Source organism: Siphateles boraxobius, unplaced genomic scaffold, assembly GCF_051911475.1.
Source record: "Siphateles boraxobius isolate OS27281-9 unplaced genomic scaffold, OSU_SipBor_1 11, whole genome shotgun sequence".
In the NCBI taxonomy this organism is placed as follows: domain Eukaryota; kingdom Metazoa; phylum Chordata; class Actinopteri; order Cypriniformes; family Leuciscidae; genus Siphateles; species Siphateles boraxobius.
In genome coordinates this window covers 14,882,501-14,904,748 of record NW_027508711.1, presented here as the reverse complement: position 1 = coordinate 14,904,748, position 22,248 = coordinate 14,882,501, and the positions used below count along the sequence as shown (strand labels likewise).

Below are 22,248 nucleotides of genomic sequence, written 5' to 3'. Positions count from 1 at the left end.
TTACTGCAGCTATATGGTATAGCGTCTGGACCAATCACACACCCAAATTATTCATTATATTTAATGAATAGACCGGCAAACTCACTCTCCCAACAAAGATCTGTGTAACTTCCCCCGAAGCTAACACCACTGGCAGAACTCGGACACTCACAGTGTCCTGTTACATAGATAAGAATCTTTTACGACCTCTAAAAGGGAATTCCTGAGAGATGTGACATTCACTTAATTCTCCTGAGAAGGAGAAATAAACCCTGTTAATCCTATAAATTCTATATACTATATATATATATATATATATATATATATATATATATATATATAACCACTTGAGAAATGTATAAACATGTATCTAATTTTCACATCTCATGATTTTCCTTCTGATGTTGTTTTGGCCTATGTTTTCTTGTAAACTCTAATGGGTTACTGTTTCAGACTTTGCATACTATGGTTAGCCAACATCATATGTGTGGCATATTTGGTCTCTATAACTTGGTACTTTGAAGATTGAAATGACTGTGTACATATTTCGATAACAACAACATAATATTATTATTACAAGAATCTTTCAGTTTCTTCATTGGCTACCACCCGTCCAGCGGGCACATGCAAATGAGCACCCTTGAAACCAAGAGCCGTAAACCAAATTGGCCCGCCTGGAACTTCCACCTTTCTTATTGGCCGAGCCAACCCTGAGAGGTGGGACCTTTCTAAGGGTTTATATTGCATCTCTTGACTCTCCTCTCTCTCTCTTATCCCTCTTGACTCTCTCGTCTCTCTGGAAGCTCTTGGCTTTTTGACTTCCTTGATTCTCTTAGTCCTGATGTGAAGATGATGCTGAATTAGAAGTTTTCTAAGGACCCCAAGCTTGGGCCAGGCTGCGGCCTTGTCTTTCCATACACCAAAGATCCTCTGACTCCAACCGGTTCTCTCTCATCAAAACAACATCAGCAAAGATCAAATGGAGCATCAGGACAGTTTAATTTAAATGGGCGAGACATGCAAGTATCAAACTTAGTCTCATTATTTGATACATTAAGTATCCTTACACCTTTTAAAGGGAGTGTTAGAACTAAACTGATGGTTTGCTCAAGTCTGTTGATCTGCTGAATTTCAAGCAATGCTATAACTTCTTGCTTTCTTCTTCAGCTCTTTTTCCCTTGGTAAACTGTATGCATGTATGTATGTGTATGCTAGAGTAGTTTAAATGTTTAGTCTAGTTAATAAAGTCTTGTTCATATCACACGTAAAGTTGTCCGTGTCTCAAGCTCATATCTGGAAGTCAATAATCATATCGATCTTAAAGGGATAGTTCACCCAAAAATGAAAATTCTGTCAGTAATTTCTCACCCTCATGTTGTTCCAACCCCGTAAGACTTTCGTTCATCTTCGGAGCACGAATTAAGATTTTTTTAATTAAATCTGAGAGCTGGATCACTCCTCCATAGACTATTTAAGGGATTGAATCTTACCAGCCAAAATAACGACTTTATTTCAACTATTCATTTCCTTCTCTGTGGGCCTCTAGTCAGTTAATGTAGTGTGATAGCACCTCTAGTCAGTTAATGTAGTGTGATAGCGTAGTGCTATGTCACACGTAGGCTCACTATTGGACGATAGTCGTGTGTGATGCGTGTGACGTATGACAACAGAAGCTTACCCGATTACACTAGTGAACTGACTCGAGACCCACAGAGAAGGAAATGAATAGTTGAAATAAAGTCGTTATTTTTGTTTGTTTTTTGCACACAAAAAGTATTCTTGTCGCTTGATAAACTTAAGATTGAGCCACTGTAGTCACTTGGACTATTTTACCCTAACCCTTTAATAACTTCTCGGGGCCGGCAAGATTCAATCCCTTAACAAGCCTATGGAGGAGTGATCCAGCTCTCAGATTTAATCAAAAATATCTTAATTCGTGTTGCGAAGATGAACGAAGGTCTTACGGGGTTGGAACAACATGAGGGTGAGTAATTACTGACAGAATTTTCATTTTTGGGTGAACTATCCCTTTAACTACTTGCTCTCAGCAGTACTTGGTAAGAAAAACATTTCCCATGCCCCGGAAATGTACATTTCTATTAATTAATAACCAATATTGAGGGTTCACAGAATGAACTGAGTAATTGGTTGTAATGTTAATGTAGCTACATCAAGTTAACCTGATTAACTGACACAAATATTCATAATCAATTATAACAAGTTATGATTGGTTATTAATATTTCATAGAGCTATTTCGCTACAATGGAAAATAGCAGAGTTTTCCACTAAGGAGACAAACAAATTTAACATAGACACGCATGCAACTTGAAATTGCTATGCAATTTCAGTACTTCAATAATTCCTGTTTACACAAGATATGTGGCCTAGAATGCATAGCATCTACAACATTTAAACTTACAGTAAAGCAATCATGTGTTTTAAAGAATAAACTTAACTAGCCTATGTTAGGGGTGTCGAAATGAATCGTTTTTCTACGATGCATCGCGATGCAGACGAGGACAATTTGGTATCGGTTCAGTAATAGACCATAACCGATTATAATGTACTGATGGTTTTCTGACGTCATTTATCGCGTATGTGCTTCGTCGCGGTAGCATACAATGGCAGAGGGAGGTGAGACGCAAGTGCGAGTAATTAAAAATGTTCTAACTACTTTAAAAGCCTTCATCTGGGTACATTTCGGCTTTTAAGAACAACCTGGTAAGCAGGACCTGGAGAAGACGCGCTGTGCGAGCTCATGTCACGCACAAATAGAATATGCAGGAGGTAATACCACTAACTTGATAATCCACGTTAGCCGTTTTCACCCCGAGCTGTGAACGCCTGGCAGAGTCTTAAAGTTCAACTTAAAGTTTGTCTCGACAAACTTGTCTGTGTTGTTACGTGTGATTATAAATGTATGATCATCACCTTCAAGCGATCTCTGGTATCATTATACACTGATGAATGAGCGCTGCTTTTAATTTCTTTAAAACAAAATTGATTTGACAATTTCATTTTCTTAATTGCATAAACGGGCTTTACTCCCTTGAAACTTAAACTGGTATGTCACTGTTTCTGTCACTGTGACTTCCCGAACAGGCGAACACGCACCCGTGTGCACGCACACATCACTTTTAAAGTAAAATTTAAAATTGAGGGTGCAGTGGAAATGCAAAAATGGAAAAGGATATATACTTGGCACATTGAGAGCCGATATATTGTTGTGATCTGCGAGTTGTCTTTGTTTATCTGACAAATCTAGAATCTATTATTAGTTGGAATGTTAGATGTTTAAACGGACCAGTCAAAAGAACTCGCATATTTACACATTTGAAAAGATTAAATACACAAATAGCCTTTCTACAGGAAACGTGCTTGCGTACTGAAGATCATAATTGATTTGGGTAATGGCTTCTCAAGACCAGTTGTAATTTCAACTCTTAAAATATATAATCAGTATAATTGGTCCTTTCGCACCTTAAGAGATTAATTTAAAAAATATAAAACTTGATCATGTCATTCCAAAATATATCAATAAAAAAGATCAAAGAGAAATGAATAGGAGAGTTAAGAATCGACATATCCGAACACACCTGGGATAAAGCTGTTGACAGAGTAAATGGGACTTCATCTTGTGCAAGACTCTCAATCTGATTCAGATTAAAGTTCTCTACTGTATTCATTGTAGTAAAACCAAGTTGGCTAAACTGTAATCAAATCAAATGTAGATGAAACGTGACCATTGCAATGCATCATATGTGGTCATGCTCTAAACTAAGACAATTTTGGTTTTCAGTTTTTGAGATTTTAAATTAAGAATTCACCCTAACCCAATAATGGCTATTTTTGTGTGTCAGTGGTGATGACATTCAAATAGCTAAAAAAGAAAAGAAAATGCCTTGGCTTTTACAACATTAATAGCTATAAGGAGAATTATTCAAGAGTGGAAATCACACAATCCACCTAAATTGTCATTATGGCTTTTTGATCTAAAGTTTCTAAAAACTGAAAAAAAATTTTATATTTAATCAGGGGATCAACCAGAGTAGAAAAGTGAAGAGAACTGTATACTTTCACTGTATACTTTATATGTACCTTGTTCTGTTAAAACTTTGGTTTAGAGGTGAAACATGACCGCTGATATTTCTAGATGGGTTTTGGAAGCTAACATCTAAAGATTTTTTTTTTCTCCCCCCTAAAGTTGGTAACCCTCTTCCAAATGTGGGTGGTTCCTTTGTACTTCACCACTAAGCTGCACTGGTGGAGGTTTCTGGTGACATGGTTCATCTTCTCTATTGTCACAGCCTTCATCACTTTTCGTGCTACCCGCAAACCACTGGACTGCACCACTCCAAGGTAACCAAAAATAGCTTTATCATCATGCCATGGGACTTTGACCCTGTTTAGCTGTGTGTGACTCTCTGTTAGATACAGGTATAAAACGTGTTTGAAGTAGGGGTGTGCAGTATTGACAAAAAATTATATCTCAACATTTTCTGGGATTTTGACAATAACAATAATTAGACAATTTTTTGCTGAGTGTTTTTTTATCCTAGTACTTTGGCTGGTTTAGGCCCATCATGGACTGCTGAAGCGGGTATCACTTTCTTTTACAGTCCTGTTCCCCATGTACTTATTACAGTAATTACAACTGGATAATAACTAGGTACTAACCCTGAACCTGCTCCTAAATCTATCCTTAACAACTGTAGTAACCCTTTTATTACCTAGTATTTTTGTAGTTAAGTACACTGCAAGTATAAGCAACCGAAATGCAACCCTGAAGCTTTTAATATTCTTCACATTCTGAGCAGTGGTTAAAGAAGTGATGGAAATTAAGTTCCTTTTCGTGTTAAATTTACTTGACACTGCATCAGTAGCTGATGCTATGCAGAAGCTCTATTTAATAACACCAGGGCGTAGCACTGGCCAATGATGTTCTAGCACATGAACTGGAGATAGGCCCTCCCGCTATATAAGGAGGTCATTGTCTCAAAAACTCACCGCTGTTAGATGCTCGCCAGCAGACGGTCCCTGGATTGGCACATCATTAAAACAATAATTACAGCATTATCGTAAGTGATACATATCGTACACCCCAGGTTTTAAGATGATTTGGAAGTATTGGTTATTCCTAAATAACAAAAATAACACCTACACAGGGATCAAAGTTCATTGCTCTACTGAAATGCTATTTTCGACTATGTTTGTGCTTATTTTATAAATCTGTCTGTGTGATGTCACCTGTTTGATCTGAATCTTATGAAAACATGTCCAGGTCACATTTTACTCCAATGTCAGCATTGGTAATTACAAATTTGGCATGTTTCCTCAATGTCCTGTACTCAACCCCAGGCTGTTCCAAACCTGTATGACTTTATTGCCGCTTTGTTACAAAAAAAGAGAAAATCTTGAAGCATGCTGTCAATATTCTTTTTCCAAACAGTTATAATAGTAATAGTAGTCATAAGTATAATAGTTACCCTTATTTATTTAGCGCTTTTTACAACACAGGTTGTTTCAAAGCAGCTTTGAGACAAAGCTTTACAGAGATAACAGGAAAATAATGTTGTAAGAATATAAAATTATATGTCCCCAACTAAGCAAGCCAAAGCCACTGGCGAAAAAGGCAACAGTGGCAAGGAACCAAAACTCCATCAGGTGACAGAATGTAGAAAAAAACCTTGGGAGAACCCAGGCTCACTCAGTTTTCCTCGGGCCAACGAACGAACAGGGTATGATTATGATTTAGGCAGCATTATAGGTCAGAAGTCAGATTGGATCAGAACTTTCACAATATTTATCCAGTTCCATCAGGTTGGGGGTCAGAGTCATCACGCCAGTTGGGAGACGAGTTTGTTGAGGTGTCGATGAGGCCTTCACATGGCTGTTGAGGCTGGCACTTCAGGGTTGTCGTCGTGTACATGCGAGGGTCCTTCATCAGATCTGGATATGGCCTGGATCTGGCGGACTGTGGTAAACTTTGGGATAAACAGACTAATATTGGCGTAGACGCCATCCTTCTTATGATTTTCCAAGGATATCAGGATTTATGGGAAGTGTTCCCGGTTCCGGCTGATCTAAACTATGCAGCGTAACATTGAATTATAGAAGTCTATAATGTGTTGTGTATTCTAAGCCAAAGAGATGAGTTTTTAGTCTAGATTTGAACTGACAGACTGTGTCTGACTAAAATAAATGAGGACTATTGCTTTTAAACTTCAAAACAAATGCAAAACCCTAACGAATGCAAAAACACCATAAATGTATCATTAAAGTGTTCCAGATGATGCATGCTCTATATTCTCTTTTTCTTTTCTTTTTTCATGATTTGTGTGCAGAACAAAAAATGTGTAAGTGTTCTTTACTTGACATCCCCTTTAGCCCCCTTCAGTAAAGAAAATTTACATTTACACATTTGGCAGGTTTATCCAAAGTGATTCTCTGGGAATGTAACCTGTCACCTTGCCTTTGTTAGCGCACACTCTATTTGTCTAAAGAGACTACAGGACACTGAAAAAAATTGGCTCTTGGACTTAAAAAAAAAATTATGGCAAGTGGTTACACAATTTATCTTCATTTTAAACATATATTTTTAGTTAATCTTCTTTCAGTTGAACAGTTGTAGTTCTATTAAATGATATCCTTCCCAACATTGTAATGGCATTGAATAGAGTTTTTGAAGCTCGAAAAAGCTTTTATTTATCATAAAAGTAATCCATACAACTCCAGTGGGTTAATAAATGCCTTCTGAAGCAAAGTAATGGGTTTTTGTTCGAGTTCCGGCAGAAGGTAGACGTATAATGTAGCTCCTCTTATTTATTGAAATCCTCCGACATTTTTCTTTAAAACTTCTCGTTTTAGATTTCTAATTTGTGACCGGCGTTTTTTTTGTTGTTGTTTTTTTGCTTTATCCTCTGCACTTCCATGTTCATCAATTCTCACCTAAGCTCATGCTTCCAGACCAGGGGCCTATACCATGAAGCCGGTTTAGGTGGATAGCCAGGTATGTTTCAGTTTAGTTTGCTTTTAGCAGTATTCATCGCCATAGTAACTTACGCTCCACGGCTAACCTGGTCCGGGGCAGGATATGTTCCAGGTAAGAGATTGCAAACCGAACTTGGACAAATCAGCTGTGATCAAAGTGACACATGTCTGATGTGATAAGATCACTCCACCCCTTTCTACTCCAAATTATGTCACTATAGTAAATGATTTTTAAAGACAAAATCGTCTGATTTTTAGTAATGCTTATTTAGAATAATAAATTTGTATGATTTAGATATTATTTATGTAATTATTATACCCTTAATCGATCACACGTACAATTTTAGTTCATCAATTATTATTATTACGCAGATTTTAAATGAATACAAATATAAAGGTAATATAAATACGCCTTATATGAATAGATGAAGCTATAAAATAAATTCAGAACTTTTACATGCGCTGATATAGGGTAGCGATAATTTTTCTTTTAGTTGTCCTCTTTCATACACAGCTATTTTCTTCTTGCTGTGGTAAATTCTTACTATGGTGATGGCGCAGTGGATAAGACACATGCCTTTGGTGTGAGAGACCTGGGTTCGAATCCACTGTGACACACCAATGTGTCCCTGAGCAAGACACTTAATCCCTAGTTGCTCCAGAGGCGTGCGACCTCTGACATATATAGCAATTGTACGTCGCTTTGGATAAAAGCGTCAGCTAAATGAATAAATGTAAAATGTAAGTGAATTGCGCTGCTTCTCTCGCGAGAAATTAATTTTTAATGAGTTTTGAATGACTTTCACTCTTTCTCAGCATGTGATTGGCTGTTTGCTACTGATGTCAGACCTAAACTCCTAAACTCAGGATCAAAGCCTGAGTTGACAGAGAAAGTTGATGATCAGCATCATGATACTAACAAAGCCTGGTTGGATTGGTTTGGTTTTGTCAATAACTAATCCTGCAACCCTGAGTTTGTTCAACTACGATCATGGTACAGGCCCCAGGTTGGACATGGGAATATCCCAAACTAAATGTCGCACTTCAGACCACAATGTGTTCCAGGCAAACATATTGAGTAAAGTACAATATATTTTAGTCTGGGATTTTGACTAAATAGAAAAGACCTGTTTGTATTTGGTGTTTAGTTTTGTTGTACAATTAAAAGCCTGTCTGCAACTAGCACAGCACAAGTAGAAAGATTGTTACTGCACTGGCATTAGCAAAGCTATATTTATACATTCTATACTTCAGCACAATGGTAACCAATTGAAATTTAACATAACAAACTCTTTTAAATGTCAAACATAACTGAACATTAACAGGTCTTTCCCTTCACTCATATAAAACAACACTTAAATTCAACATTTACTCTCCTGATCCAGCAATATGCAAAGCATGTTGTTAGCTAAAAATCGGCCACCCAGTTTCAGTTAATGCAACAAAGAATTATTCATTCATTATTCAATGCAAATGGGATAAATTAAACTTTTATATTAAATATATTTAAGTGGATTGAACAGAATGAAATTAAGTTAGGACCAAATGTATAGCACTTAAGTTAAGACAAAATGTATAGCAATTGTGTTGCATTGGCTCATTTTAATTAAGTAATTTGGGGGGGGGAAATTCAGTGCTGGAAGGCTTCACCAAAATCATACAGGTTTGGAATGATATGAGGTAAATGACAATAAATTTAAATGTTGTGGGCATATTTTTGCATTTATTTTTTCTTTTGATTTTTGGGTTGAAGTAGGACCCAGACATTTCTTGGTGAGATTCACATCTTAGTAGGTTTACTCTGTTGTCTCTTTCTCTCCACACAGGCTTGTTTATAAATGGTTCCTCCTTTTGTATAAGATCAGCTACACCACTGGCATCGTGGGCTATACTGTAGTTATGTTCACCCTCTTTGGCATCAATCTTATATTTAGGTAAGTTATTAAGCTTCATTTTTTAACACTAAAATTTCAGTGATTATTGGGGTAGCTGATTATAACATTGTGTTTTTAAAAACATCAAACTCTAACTACAGGTAATTTTTTTATGTTTTCACCATTTTTTTTAATACATGTTTTGCCTCATAGTTAATTTATTTTTAATTAAATGTATTAATAGTTAATGCAACGTGACAAATGTAGAACAAAATACAACTTTTTCATGTCGTTTTTTTTATTTTTTAAATATGTTAATAAAGATGAAATGCATAATAATTTTAGTCTGTCAAAATGCTGTTGAAAATAATTTTAGATGTCATATTGCATTTAGTGAACATGTAATCCATGGTCAGATTAATTAAGGGGAAATAAAAATTCCATATTATTTATTGTTCTCTAGTATTGCGGAAGCTAGCTTGCGCTACAGGTAAAGTCATCTTTGCTCGAGATATTGAAGCCAAAAATCATCCTTCATTTTGCATTTATTGTCAACGCAGTGCAGCAGCCAGCAGACCTAGAGCAGGCCATCTTGCGTGCTCATTGGCTGCCGTGCGGCAACTGCTGCAGCCTACCACTGAGCCTCGCGCGTGACGTCACGCCCAATGAGGGCGCTCTACGCGTCATAGCCCGCCAAGATGGGGGTGGCTAGCGTATAAAAGCCAGGCTCAGAGGCTGCGTCACTGATTTCATCATCTTCAGCGAAGCTCTCCGCATCGCTGGACTTTGAGAGAAGCTTTTTCCGCCGTCGTAACTAGCGACCAGCACGCAGCCTGGTGAAGCCGCCCTCTGGACCGCGCAAGAAGAAGTGGCGTGCTCAGAGGATGCCAGAGCCTGAGGCCACAGTGAAGCGCTCGCCGGATGGCATCCTGCGAGCCTCACTCTCTCTCCTTCTCCGTCCCTCCCGGACGCGCAGCTGCCGGCTTCGGCCCTCACTGCCGCCGCCTCAGGGGACGAAGCTGAAGGAGCGGACCCAGGAGACAGCTGTTCCATCCTGGCATCGGACAGCGAGGAATGGTCGAGTTCGCATCACTCTGCCTCCTCATCGATCCAGGAGTCCAGCAGGACTCGGGGTGGCGTGGACGCCGAGCTCATGCGCCTCCGTTCTAAGGCCGTCGACCAACTTGGCCTGGATTGGTCACTGCCTAAGGAGCCCGCACCCAATAGGCTCGAATAGGCTCACCCCCCGCCCGTTTCCAGAGCTGCACCATTTCTGCCAGAGCTTCACGCCGAGCTGTCGAAGTTGTGGAACGCACCATTCTCCGCGAGGCTCCACTCACATGTCTCCTCGGCGCTCTCCCAAGTGGACGGCGCCATCGAGAAGGGGTACTCCGCTATCCCCCCAGTGGAAGAGGCGGTCGAGGCGGAAGAGGCGGTCGCCTCTGCAAGATGGCGCTCAAAGTCTGCCCTCCCGTTTAAAGCCTGCATGACCACCTCAGCCCTTGTCGGCCGGGCATTCGCCACCGCCGGACAAGCTGCTTCCGCCCTGCACTCGATGGCTGTGCTGCAGATCCTCCAAGCTGATCTCCTCCGTGAATGGGACGAGAGAGGCAAGGACCCAGCCGCCATTACCGATCTAAGGAGCGCAACGGATCTCTCCCTTCGTGCGACCAAATTCGCGACTCAGGCAGTGGGCAGATGCATGGTCTCGCTCACAGTCACAGAGAGGCACGTCTGGTTGACGCTTGCGGATATGAGGGAGTCAGAGCGCTCCGCGTTTCTGGACACGCTGCTCTCCCCTACTGGTCTTTTCGGCCCAGCGGCCGTGCATCACGTGAAAGCATCATGCACATTGGCTACCAACATAATAAGCGGTTTTAAATTTAAAATGTTCAATGCCATATCGCGCTGATGTGACCGAGCCCGACCCGAACCCGAACATAATTTCTAAATATCTGTCCGAACCCGGCCCGGCCCGTCGGGTACCGACGGATCCCGTCGGGCTCGGGTCGGGTATCCATCCTCTAATGGTTATGTCCCTAAAGTTTTGGGCACCCCCTTCAGAGCGCAGGTCATTTCTCTTTCGGCTCTGCCAGCATGTGATAGTGAGGGTGATGTTAATCTCCTCTGCCCCGTCAAGGCTCTGAGGGCTTACATTACACGCTCCGCCTCTTTCAGGCGTTCGGAACAGCTCTTTGTCTCGTTTGGTGGGCGCACCAAGGGTCTCGCCGCCTCGAAACAGAGCCTGTCCAGATGGATAGTGGAAGCTATCGCATCCGCTTATAAGTCTAAAAGTCTGCAATGCCCCTTGGGCTTCAGGGCGCATTCCACCAGAGGCATGGCCTTGTCATGGGGTTGGTCCAGCGGAATTTCCATTCAAGACATTTGTAAGGCAGCAGGCTGGGCCTCTCCGTCCACATTTGTTAGGTTTTATAACCTGGAAATTCCCGCCTTGCAGGCTAGACTTCTGTCAGTGTGAGCGGTGAGTATTGGATGAAGCATGATTCGTGTAAGCTGGATCATCGTTGTTAATGAACACATTTTTGCTAAGTTTCTTTAAACTCACAAACTGTGACTCTGTCTAATAATTAACCAGCTTAAGCGCCAGAAAATCTGGGTAAGATGGCCTTTCTGACATGTTTTATGGATCATCAGAGCAACACCAGAACCGTCCACACATTCCCCCCAGCCCTAGGTCTGAGTTTAAAAGAGATCAGGATTTCCTGACACAAATCGATACTCGGTTACTAAACGTAACCTCGGTTCTCTCTAGAGAGGGAACGAGTATTGCGTAAAGCCCAATTTATACTTCTGCGGCGAACTTATGCCGTAGGCTGTGCGTAGCGCGCGTACCCTTCGGCGTACCCTGACGTGCACCTCTCCAAAAATGTAACGACGCGTCAATTCTACGCGGACGCAAGCGCTGTGATTGGTCTGCTCAAACCGCTTCCTCGGGTTTCACATGCTCCCTCTGCATGCGTCAACGCGGACAACGACGCAGAAGTATAAATTAGAACCAAAGCGTAGGCTACGGCGTAAAGGCTCCGGCGTAGGTCCGACGCAGAAGTATAAATCAGCCTTAAGTTTAGCTTACGCTACGGGGAAAGATTCATCTTCTCGAGATATTGAAGCCAAAAAATTATCCTTAATTTTGTATTCATCGTCAACGCAGTGCAGCAGCTAGCAGACCTAGAGCAGGCCATCTCGCGTGCTCATTGGCTGCCCTGCGGGCAAATGCTGCAGCCTGCCAGTGAGCCCGGCGTGACGTCACACCCAATGAAGGGCGCCCGCGCCTTCATAGCATCACAGCCCGCCGGAATGGGTGTGGCTTAGCATATAAAAGTAGGGGCTGTAGGCTGACTTCCCTGGTTTTTCGTCGACTGAAGCGAAGTCGCTCGTGGCGCGAGCACGGCCGATTACGCAATACTCATTGCCTCTCTAGAGAGAACCGAAGTTATGTTTAGTAACCGAGTATCGTTCTCTTACGAGAGGTTCTCTCGTATTGCTTAAGTTTAGCTTATGCTACGGGAACACTTTGTCAACGCCGTGCTCACCAAGCATCCACCATGATACCCCGAACTTTCAGGGGAACCCCATAAGTGGAAAAAATAAGGTGGCCAGCCACGCTGGCCATCACTTGTACATAAGCACACATAGGGTCTATATAGGCACATGGCACCCTACTAGTGCAGCTCAACCAGGAGAGCTGAGTCACGTGAGAGTGATCTGAGCAGGAAGATCTGGGCAGAATACACCTCTCCTTCAAACTGAAAAAGTTTAGAACTTCTAGGTTATAAAACCTGACAAAGGTAGACAGAGAGCTACTGTCCGCCGCTACACATATGTCATGGATAGAAATCCCACTGGACCACGCCCACGATGAGGCCACGCCTCTCGTGGAATGAGCCCTGATGCCCAGAGGGCATTGCAGACCTTTTGACGCGTAAGCAGCTGCTATAGTGTCCACTATCCATCTGGACAGGCTCTGTTTCGAGGAGGTGAGACCCTTGGTGCGCCCACCAAACGAAACAAAAAGCTGTTCTGAACGCCTGAAGGAGGCGGAGCGCGTAATGTAAAATCTCTGTGCCCTGAAAGGGCAGAGGAGATTCACCTCACTTTCGCTGTCAGATGCTGGCAGAGCTGACAGCAAAATAACTTGCGCTCTGAATGGAGTGCCTATCACTTTAGGAACATAGCCATGTCTAGGTCTGAGGATGACTTTAGAGTCATTCGGCCCGAACTCAAGACACGACGCACTGACAGACAGTGCATGCAGGTCCCCCACATGTTTTACTGACGACAGTGCAGTCAGAAAGACGGTTTTCAGTGATAGATATTTCAACCCCACGGAGTCTAGTGGTTCAAATGGAAAGGCTTTCAGGGCCTCGAGGACCAATGAAAGATCCCACATAGGAACCGACGGGGGGCGCGGCGGGTTCATCCTTCTAGCTCCTCTAAGGAAGCGGATGACCAACTCATGTCTTCCCAGTGACTGGCCGTGCGTCGATTCTGCGAACGCTGCCACGGCCGCCACGTATACTTTGAGCGTGGATGGGGACCTCCCCTTATCCAACAGCACTTGTAGGAAGATGAGCAGATGCGCCACCCTGCATGTCGGTGGGTCCAGACCTCTGTCGGTGCACCATCCGGAGAACACCGACCATTTAGACGCGTAGAGCCTTCTCGTGGAAGGAGCTCTAGACTGCGTGATCGTGTTCATCACTCCTTCTGGCAGGGCAACGAGTACCCGGTCTGTGACCGCTGTCTGAGCACGACCTAGGGCGGCCGCCCTGACGTCGCTGCGGAGGCTGAGGCTGTGCTGGATGCTGGGCGCTGGCTCGCACAGGAGGCTGGCTTTGGTCTTCTGTACCTCAGAAAAACGGTCAAAGATCCCGTTCACCGCTGGGCCGAAGAGACCAGTGGGGGAGAGTGGCGCGTTCAGGAAGGTGGCTCGCTCAGTTTCCTTCATATCCGTGAGCGTCAACCAGAGGTGCCTCTGTTACAGTCAACGCGGCCATGGCTCGTCCAATGGCTTGAGCTGCGGTTTTAGTGGCGCGGAGAGAGAGATCCGTCGCACTTCTCAGGTCTGTAACCGCAGCTTGATCCCGGCCCTTCTCATCCCATTCACGGAGGAGGTCGACTTGCAGGATCTGTAGCATAGCCATGGAGTGGAGAGCAGATGTGGCCTGGCCGGAGGCGGCATATGCGTGGCCGACCAAGGCGGACGTGGCTCTGCAGGCTTTTGACGGGAGGGCTGACCGTGACCGCCATCTCGCGGAGGGCGGGCAAAGGTGCACTGTGACCGCCTCTTCCACAGGGGGTATAGCCGTGTACCCTTTCTCCCCGCGCGCCGTCCACTTGGGAGAGCTACGCGGAGGCATGTCTGATGCCAGGATGGAGTAGCAGTCTCTTGTGGCATGTCCCTCGGCCTCATCCTCAGATGCCACGGCAGTGAGGCTCGTGAGCGGCAGGAGGGGTGGGGAAGGCGAAAGCGAGGCTCGAGGGAGGTTCTCCGGCGAGCGTGTCGCTGTGGCCACAGGTTCCGACTGTCTCAGGAACGGCGCTTCTTCCTGCGCGGTCCCACAGAGGCCGGAGTGACTGCTGCAGACTGCTGAAGGCTTCGAGTCGAGCCCGCAGGGTCCATGTTCCAGGCCCAGGCAGAGAGCGCAGATCAAGTGGCGGTCTCCGGCGCTGCGGGGCTCTACACGAGCCGCTTTAAAATCGAGCCGCTTTTTATCTTTAAAAAGACACTCGCTGCTCTTTTAGAATAGGTTAGCAAGGTAAAGGATACGTCACCGGATAGCGTAGCTCGCACGGATGGCTGAAGGTGGCGAAGACGGCCGGCTTCCTCAGTGCTGTCCTAAGCTGGCTGTTCAGCGGCAGCGGTGGCTTCTCTCAGATCCAGCGATGCGAAGGGCTCGCTGAAGAGACAAAAAATCAGGGAAGTCAGCCTACAGCCCATACTTTTATACGCTAAGCCACGCCCATTCCGGCGGGCTGTGACGCTATGAAGGCGCGGGCGCCCTTCATTAGGCGTGAAGGCACTCCGGGCTCACTGGTAGGCTGCAGCAGTTGCCCGCAGGGCAGCCAATGAGGACGCGAATTGGCCTGCTCTAGGTCTGCTAGCTGCTGCACTGCGTTGACAATGACTACAAAATTAAGGATAATTTTTTGGCTTCAATATCTTGAGAAGATGAATCTTTCCCGTAGCGTAATCTAAACTTACGCAATACGAGAGAACCTCTCGTAAGAGAACTCTTTCTGCGGAGAAAGGAATGCCAGCCGGCCCAAGAAAGCTCCTTCCACACACCCACACACATCACACATGAACTTTTTATTTAACTTCCTCATATAAGACATTATTAAGATATATTTTATATGTTTTTATGTGTGTCGGCATGCCCAAGTCAGATGGAAATATATATATTTCTATCATAGTTCTAAATGGACTATAAGTGCCTATATTATGTATTTTAATGTAACCTTGCAAGATTATCCTCTGTACATGTATTTTTTGATACCTACAGAATCCCCTGGGGCTGACCAAGCCATATGTATATGAACATACCGTAAAATGTATTTTACTATGCTGTACCATATTTAGAGTGATTCTGACTAAATTCTGACGCGGCCATAAACCATGCAAATTAGGTTGCTAGAAGAAACAAAGGAACTTTCCCGCTCATGGTTTGCTGAATGATTATTGGTTAGTGGCACTCCATAGAGGCGTGGACTGAGTTCCCTAAAGAGAACAGAACGCCAGTTCATCGCTCTCTTAGCCTTTACCACTTCCTCTCATCACCATGTAACTCCTTCGTGATCCTCCTCCGGGGATCTTTTTCTTTCGTTTGTTTGAGGTTTGGTTTTTCCTTTCGACTTTGTTCATTTTCCCCGACGGGTAAATGAAATTAGCCTGAATTGTTTCTTTGGTAATTTACGTCCAAGACCTTTAAACCTTCGTTTGAAAGTGCGCGCTCCGGACCCATCCGCAGGCCACGTGACGCTACCACGGAACACGCATCCACATGCCTTCGAAGCAGCCACACAACGAGCAACTGTGCAAGTATCTGTTTATCGAGCTTTCAGAGCATTAAGATTGTGTTTTTCCGTGTTGTCTCTTAAAGGTTTAACGGTCCAGGTGAATTTTGGCAAACTGTGATCCTTACGGATCTCTCTCTCTCTCTCTCTCTCTCTCTCTCTCTCTCTCACTCACTGTTTCTTTCACTTTCAATCTCTTTCCGTATTTTGTCCATTATCTGTTTGTATATACATCTATCCCATGTAACGTTAGTAACTGTAACATAGTTTTAATTTATTTAAATAAATTATATTAATTTATTGATTCTGTCTCTTGCTCATATACAAGTCCCTTTGATGTACGATCCAAAGCTATGTGCTTTAAAAGTATGAAATTACTTTAACTAGCAGGCTATCTTTGTAAAACAGGAAGGTTGTATTCTTGGCCAGATATTGCCTTTCCTGCGAATCTCTGAGATTATTTCAGTGTGAGAATTGATAAAGATCGCATGATCAGTTTGCTGGACAAACGGATTATCAGATCACAAATTAATTCCACAAGGACTATCCTTAGAGTTGATATATGATAGACCTAATTGATAAATTAATATTTAATTATAATCCATTTTGATTAAGTATTAATATACAATTGAGCTAATTTTAACCTGTCTGTAAAATATATTCTACATATCCGATTAATTATAATCCTTTGTGGTTAATTGTCTAGGTACATATATGAATGCAGATGCAGGGAACATATTATCCCTTTTTGGGAGATTTAATAATGTGAAGTTTATCTGGTTCAAACCCATATGAATAATTATTAATTATTGAATACATATTCCCCAAATTGACCAGAAATACTCTACAGCAGGGGTGCCCAATCCTGCTACTGCCAATCGCCTGTCCTGCACAGTTCATCTCCAACCCTAATCAAACACACCTGAAGCAACCAATTAAGGTCTTCAGGATCACTTGAAAATTAAAGGCAGGTGTGCTTGATTAGGGTTGGAGATGAACTGTGCAGGACAGTCGATCGGCAGGAGCAGGATTGGGCACCCCTGCTCTACAGTATATCCTGCCCAGATTATCATGCGCAGACTACTCTCACGCGATGTTAGCTCTCCTGGTTGAGCTGCACTATATGGTGAATAGTTATATGGACCGGCGACGCCGCTCTGTATACCCTGTATGTGCTTATAACATGTGCTGGCCCGCATTGCTGGCCACCTGTTTCCCACTTATCTATGTTCCCCGGGAATCCCTAGGAATCATGACGTGGAGGCTGGGCGCACACGGCGTTGACAATGGGTTCCCGTAGCGTAAGCTAGTTTACGCAATACAAGAGAACCTCTCGTAAGAGAACGTACTCGGTTACCTACGTAACCTCGGTTCTCTCTAGAAGAGGGAATGAGTATTGCGTAACCTGACCATGCAGGCGCCACAAGCGATTTTCGCTTCAGTTGATGAAACCAGTGACGCAGCCTCTGAGCCTGGCTTTTATACGCTAGATGGCCGGCTTCTCCAGGCGTTTTCCTCTGCGTGCTGGTGGCTAGTTTCGATGGCGGAAAAGGCTTCTCTCAAAGTCCAGCGATGCGGAGAGCTTCGCTGAAGATGATGAAATCAGTGACGCAGCCTCTGAGCCTGGCTTTTATATGCTAGCCACCCCCATCTTGGCGGGCTATGCCGCGTAGAGGGCGCGACGTCACGCGCGAGGCTCAGTGGTAGGCTGCAGCAGTTGCCGCACGGCAGCCAATGAGCACGCAAGATGGCCTGCTCTAGGTCTGCTGGCTGCTGCACTGTGTTGACAATAAATGCAAAATTAAGGATAATTTTTGGCTTCAATATCTCGAGCAAAGATGACTTTACACGTAGCGTAAGCTAGCTTACGCAATACTCGTTCCCTCTTCTAGAGAGAACCGAGGTTACGTAAGTAACGGAGTGCGTTTTCTTCTGGTGGAAGATGTGTGGATATGCATGGGTGTTGATTTGTGTGTGTGCTACAATAATAAAGAAAATATTAATAATAAATATAATATAATAAAATAATAAATAATACTTAAAGGTGCAGTAAGCGATTTTTGAATAATGCTGTTGAAAAGTAGCCTGGCAAGCCAGACCCACATCAAGATGTTAGTTCTGGGAACTCACCATTGGCATGCCTCAATCCGAGGGGCGGGATAAACGGTTGTCTTTCAAATTCACAAGTTCAACAGTAAGGGGCGTATACACTCACTCAGGAGAGAGAACTCGGTGCACAAAACAGACATAAGCAGAACGACTATAGAAAGAGATGGCAGAGAAAATACAAAAGAGGGAAAGGCCAGGGGAATATAATTTTAAAAATAAAGGTTACGATCAGGCAAGAGTAAGGACCAGCGTTAATATCGAGGAAGCTTTCCAGCGCTGAATAGATCTTAAGGAGTGGGAAGGCCTGAAAACGGATGCCAAGATTGCTTTATTTCTTCTGGATACAGAAGTAACATTGGTTTTGCTGTGTTTTACAAAACTAAGATATGATGTCTTTTGGTTGAATATACTTGTGTCATATATCAATTATTATTGATATAGATAATTTTATACACCTTTAATACTCCAGTACGAATCCCCTAAAGGGACATGGGGAAGGAAAAAATAGGAGATGGAGCGCTTTCTTGCAAATGTTTTGCATTCCCCCGAGAAATGTTGCATTCTCTCGCAAAACGTTTGCGTTCGCTCGCAAATAGCTCAAAAGATTTTGCAAGCGAACACAAAGTTTCTTGGTGGAATGGAAAACTTTTGCGAGTGAAAGCAAAAGCATTCTCCCTCCCATCTCTTGTTTTTTTTTTCACTACCGTGTCGCTTTAGGGGCTTCATACTCCCGTCATTTTAAGTGTTAAAGTTCTTGCTACAGGGAGGCAGAACTTCACTACTGTGCTGTAGCACAAATTATATTATTTTCATTGCAAATGGATTAATTAATTAATATATTTGTGAAATGTGCACATCCCCAGATTACCCTGTTGTTATTGTGAACAATTACTTAAGGTTTAATAAGCTAATTATTTTAATTTAAAAATGTATCAGTTTATGTCTACTATAAACAGTTGAATGAGTAAATTCTTTTGTTTGAACCATCTCTAGATGACAATGAACATATTTTGTGAACAACCTCAGAAAATGAAAGTAAAAAGGAAATATGTTCAGTATACATAGAAACTGTATTTGGGTGGACTGTTTTTGGGTGGACAATTCTTTAGTTTTCTATTTGATTCTAGACCCAGAATTATTGGCAAAAAGTACTTTAGCATATAATAGTACCAACTTAATGGTAATTCTTACAATGTCTGATGCACAACCTGAATGTAATATGCCAAATTTTTAATGATTACCTATTCAGAATTGAGTTTAAATGCTGACATTTGGCTGCGATTGTTGTTACTCTATTTTATTTGTTGAACAGATTAATAAATACATAATGAACGAATATGTGATTTAATGAGTGAATGTGTGCATGTTATATAGGAGATGCATGACTATGTTTACTTGGCCCACACACAAAAATGCTGTAGGTTGCCAATTTGTTTTGCCATATAATTTTGTCAGATAAACCAAGTAAACCTTAACCAAGTTTAGTGTTTTGTTCTTCCATCATATACAGGTCCTTCTCAAAAAATTAGCATATTGTGATAAAGTTAATTATTTTCCATAATGTAATGATAAAAATTCAACTTTCATATATTTTAGATTCATTGCACACCAACTGAAATATTTCAGGTCTTTTATTGTTTTAATAATGATGATTTTGGCATACAGCTCATGAAAACCCAAAATTCCTATCTCAAAATATTAGCATGTATCATCCGACCAATAAAAGAAGTGTTTTTAATACAAAAAAAGTCAACCTTCAAATAATTATGTTCAGTTATGCACTCAATAGTTGGTCGGGAATCCTTTTGCAGAAATGACTGCTTAAATGCGGCGTGGCATGGAGGCAATCAGCCTGTGGCACTGCTGAGGTGTTATGGAGGCCCAGGATGCTTCGGTAGCGGCTTTAAGCTCATCCAGAGTGTTGGGTCTTGCGTCTCTCAACTTTTTCTACACTATATCCCACAGATTCTCTATGGAGTTCAGGTCAGTAGAGTTGGCAGGCCAATTGAGCACAGTAATACCATGGTCAATAAACCATTTACCAGTGGTTTTGGCACTGTGAGCAGGTGCCATGTCGTGCTGAAAAATGAAATCTTCATCTCCATAAAGCTTTTCAGCAAATGGAAGCATGAAGTGCTCCAAAATCTCCTGATAGCTAGCTGCATTGACCCTGCCCTTGATAAAACACAGTGGACCAACACCAGCAGCTGACATGGCACCCCAGACCATCACTGACTGTGGGTACTTGACACTGGACTTCAGGCATTTTCCCATTTCCTTCTCCCCAGTCTTCCTCCATACTCTGGCACCTTGATTTCCGAATGACATGCAAAATTTTCTTTCATCCGAAAAAAGTACTTTGGACCACTGAGCAACAGTCCAGTGCTGCTTCTCTGTAGCCCAGGTCAGGCACTTCTGCTGCTGTTTCTGGTTCAAAGGTGGCTTGACCTGGGGAATGCGGCACCTGTAGCCCATTTCCTGCACACGCCTGTGCACGGTGGCTCTGGATGTTTCTACTCCAGACTCAGTCCACTGCTTCCGCAGGTCCCCCAAGGTCTGGAATCGGTCCTTCTCCACAATCTTCCTCAGGGTCCGGTCACCTCTTCTCGTTGTGCAGCGTTTTTTGCCACACTTTTTCCTTCCCACAGACTTCCCACTGAGGTGCCTTGATACGGCACTCTGGGAACAGCCTATTTGTTCAGGAATTTCTTTCTGTGTCTTACCCTCTTGCTTGAGGGTGTCAATGATGGCCTTCTGGACAGCAGTCAGGTCAGCAGTCTTACACATGCAGAGCTCGACATAAGCAATGGCCCGATGGCCCGGGGCCAGTTAAAGAGTATGTCGGGCTAGTTGATTGGCCAGTCACTGGCCCGCGCGGGCCAGTGACTGGCCATCAGCAAAACAAACAGCAAACATCATACAGTGGCGTGAAGAGTGTCAATGTTACTTCAGGTTATTTATAACATGTTAAAATGTCAAAGAACTACGAGGCTGATACAAGAAAGAGGACATTCCTAGTAGGGCTGGGCGGTAAATCAAGTTTGTGCAGTATATCGATTTTTTTTTTTAAATGATATGGAATGAGGCAATACCGTTTATATCGATACAGTAGTTTGATATGAGCACATCTGAAAAATAGCGGTGTACCGTAGTGTGAGCTCCTGCAGTGAAAGAACATAGTAGAATTTGTCCTAAACATGACACAAGCTTATATTAATATTAAGCGCTTCAAAATAACTGGTAAGATATAGTTAACAAGTTTAAAGCAGCGTGCCCTGTCAGATGCTCTGACAGATACTGTTGCTGAATGACAGATGCGCTGTTTAATGCGTTTGAGACGTGGTGCTTTCCTCAGTGCTTAACTTACATTTCACAGGTATATTCTCCATCTGTAAATGTTAGAAAGTCAAACAAATATGACCATTTCAATGTCAGGAGAGGACGAGCTTCTGCAAGTGAATCTCCGCTAAAATTCAAGCTTCCATTAATGAGCGCCGCCTTGCGCATGCGCGCCAAACAGACGAGAACAATAGAATAGTAGCGCAATAATTCTGACTAAAATATACATAACATATTGCTAAAATATTTGTTTTTGGAGACAATAAATGTGTCATATGTGGAATTTTAAACCCCAGGGGTATGTTTTTTTATGAAAGTGAGCATTATAATGGGGTAATCAAATGCAGGCTAATATAATTAGTTTGTGCTTTTGTTTTTATTTTCATTTTCATTTTTAGTTAAGCCTTTAGTCATTTTAAAAACAAAAGTATTATTTTTGTTTTTAGATTGTAATGTTACAATGTTAGAATGTAATGTAATTTTAACCACCTTTTTGCACATAATAAATTGCATAGCCTACATTACATTCCCTATATTTGTTTCCATATCCTTCAATATCAACATTGTTTGGAAATCATTGAGCAGGATGTGAAATATATATATTTTTTTAAATAAATACAGATTTTCTTTATCCAAATAGAAAAACGTAGAAAGTACCGAGGTGTATATCGTATATCGCCATTTAACCAAAAAATACAGAGATATGATTTTTTGGCCATTTCGCCCAGTCCTAATTCCTAGTGTCATGGAAAACACAGTACACCTGGGTGGAGAAAGGCGATGAGGGCATGTACTGTTTCATTTGCCGGAAATTTCCAACAAAAGCCGACCAAAATGCATAACCGGCTTGCCCGACGGGCTATCTAAAAATAGTGTAATCAAATTCCCCCCCTAAACTTCTGCCTAGTCCCCCTAAAA

At 42.6% G+C, this 22,248-nt stretch overlaps 1 protein-coding gene and 1 long non-coding RNA gene across 3 annotated transcripts in view; one reads left to right on the top strand and one right to left on the bottom strand.

Annotated features, from left to right (window-relative positions):
- The window catches only part of rnf121 (ring finger protein 121), a 128,763-nt gene that overhangs the window by 70,553 nt on the left and 35,962 nt on the right, over positions 1-22,248 (top strand). The window contains exons 4-5 of one of the 2 annotated variants that reach the window (XM_077197415.1): positions 4,185-4,339; positions 8,797-8,904. In XM_077197415.1, the coding sequence (XP_077053530.1) occupies positions 4,185-4,339; positions 8,797-8,904 (263 nt within the window). The remainder of the gene's footprint in view (positions 1-4,184; positions 4,340-8,796; positions 8,905-22,248) is intronic. The other variant, XM_077197416.1, reaches the window with a different exon arrangement.
- LOC143704114 (uncharacterized) lies at positions 191-568 on the bottom strand. The gene is made up of 2 exons (XR_013191515.1): positions 425-568; positions 191-228 (listed from the first exon to the last, which is right to left on the bottom strand). It is a non-coding gene; the product is annotated as an uncharacterized LOC143704114 (long non-coding RNA).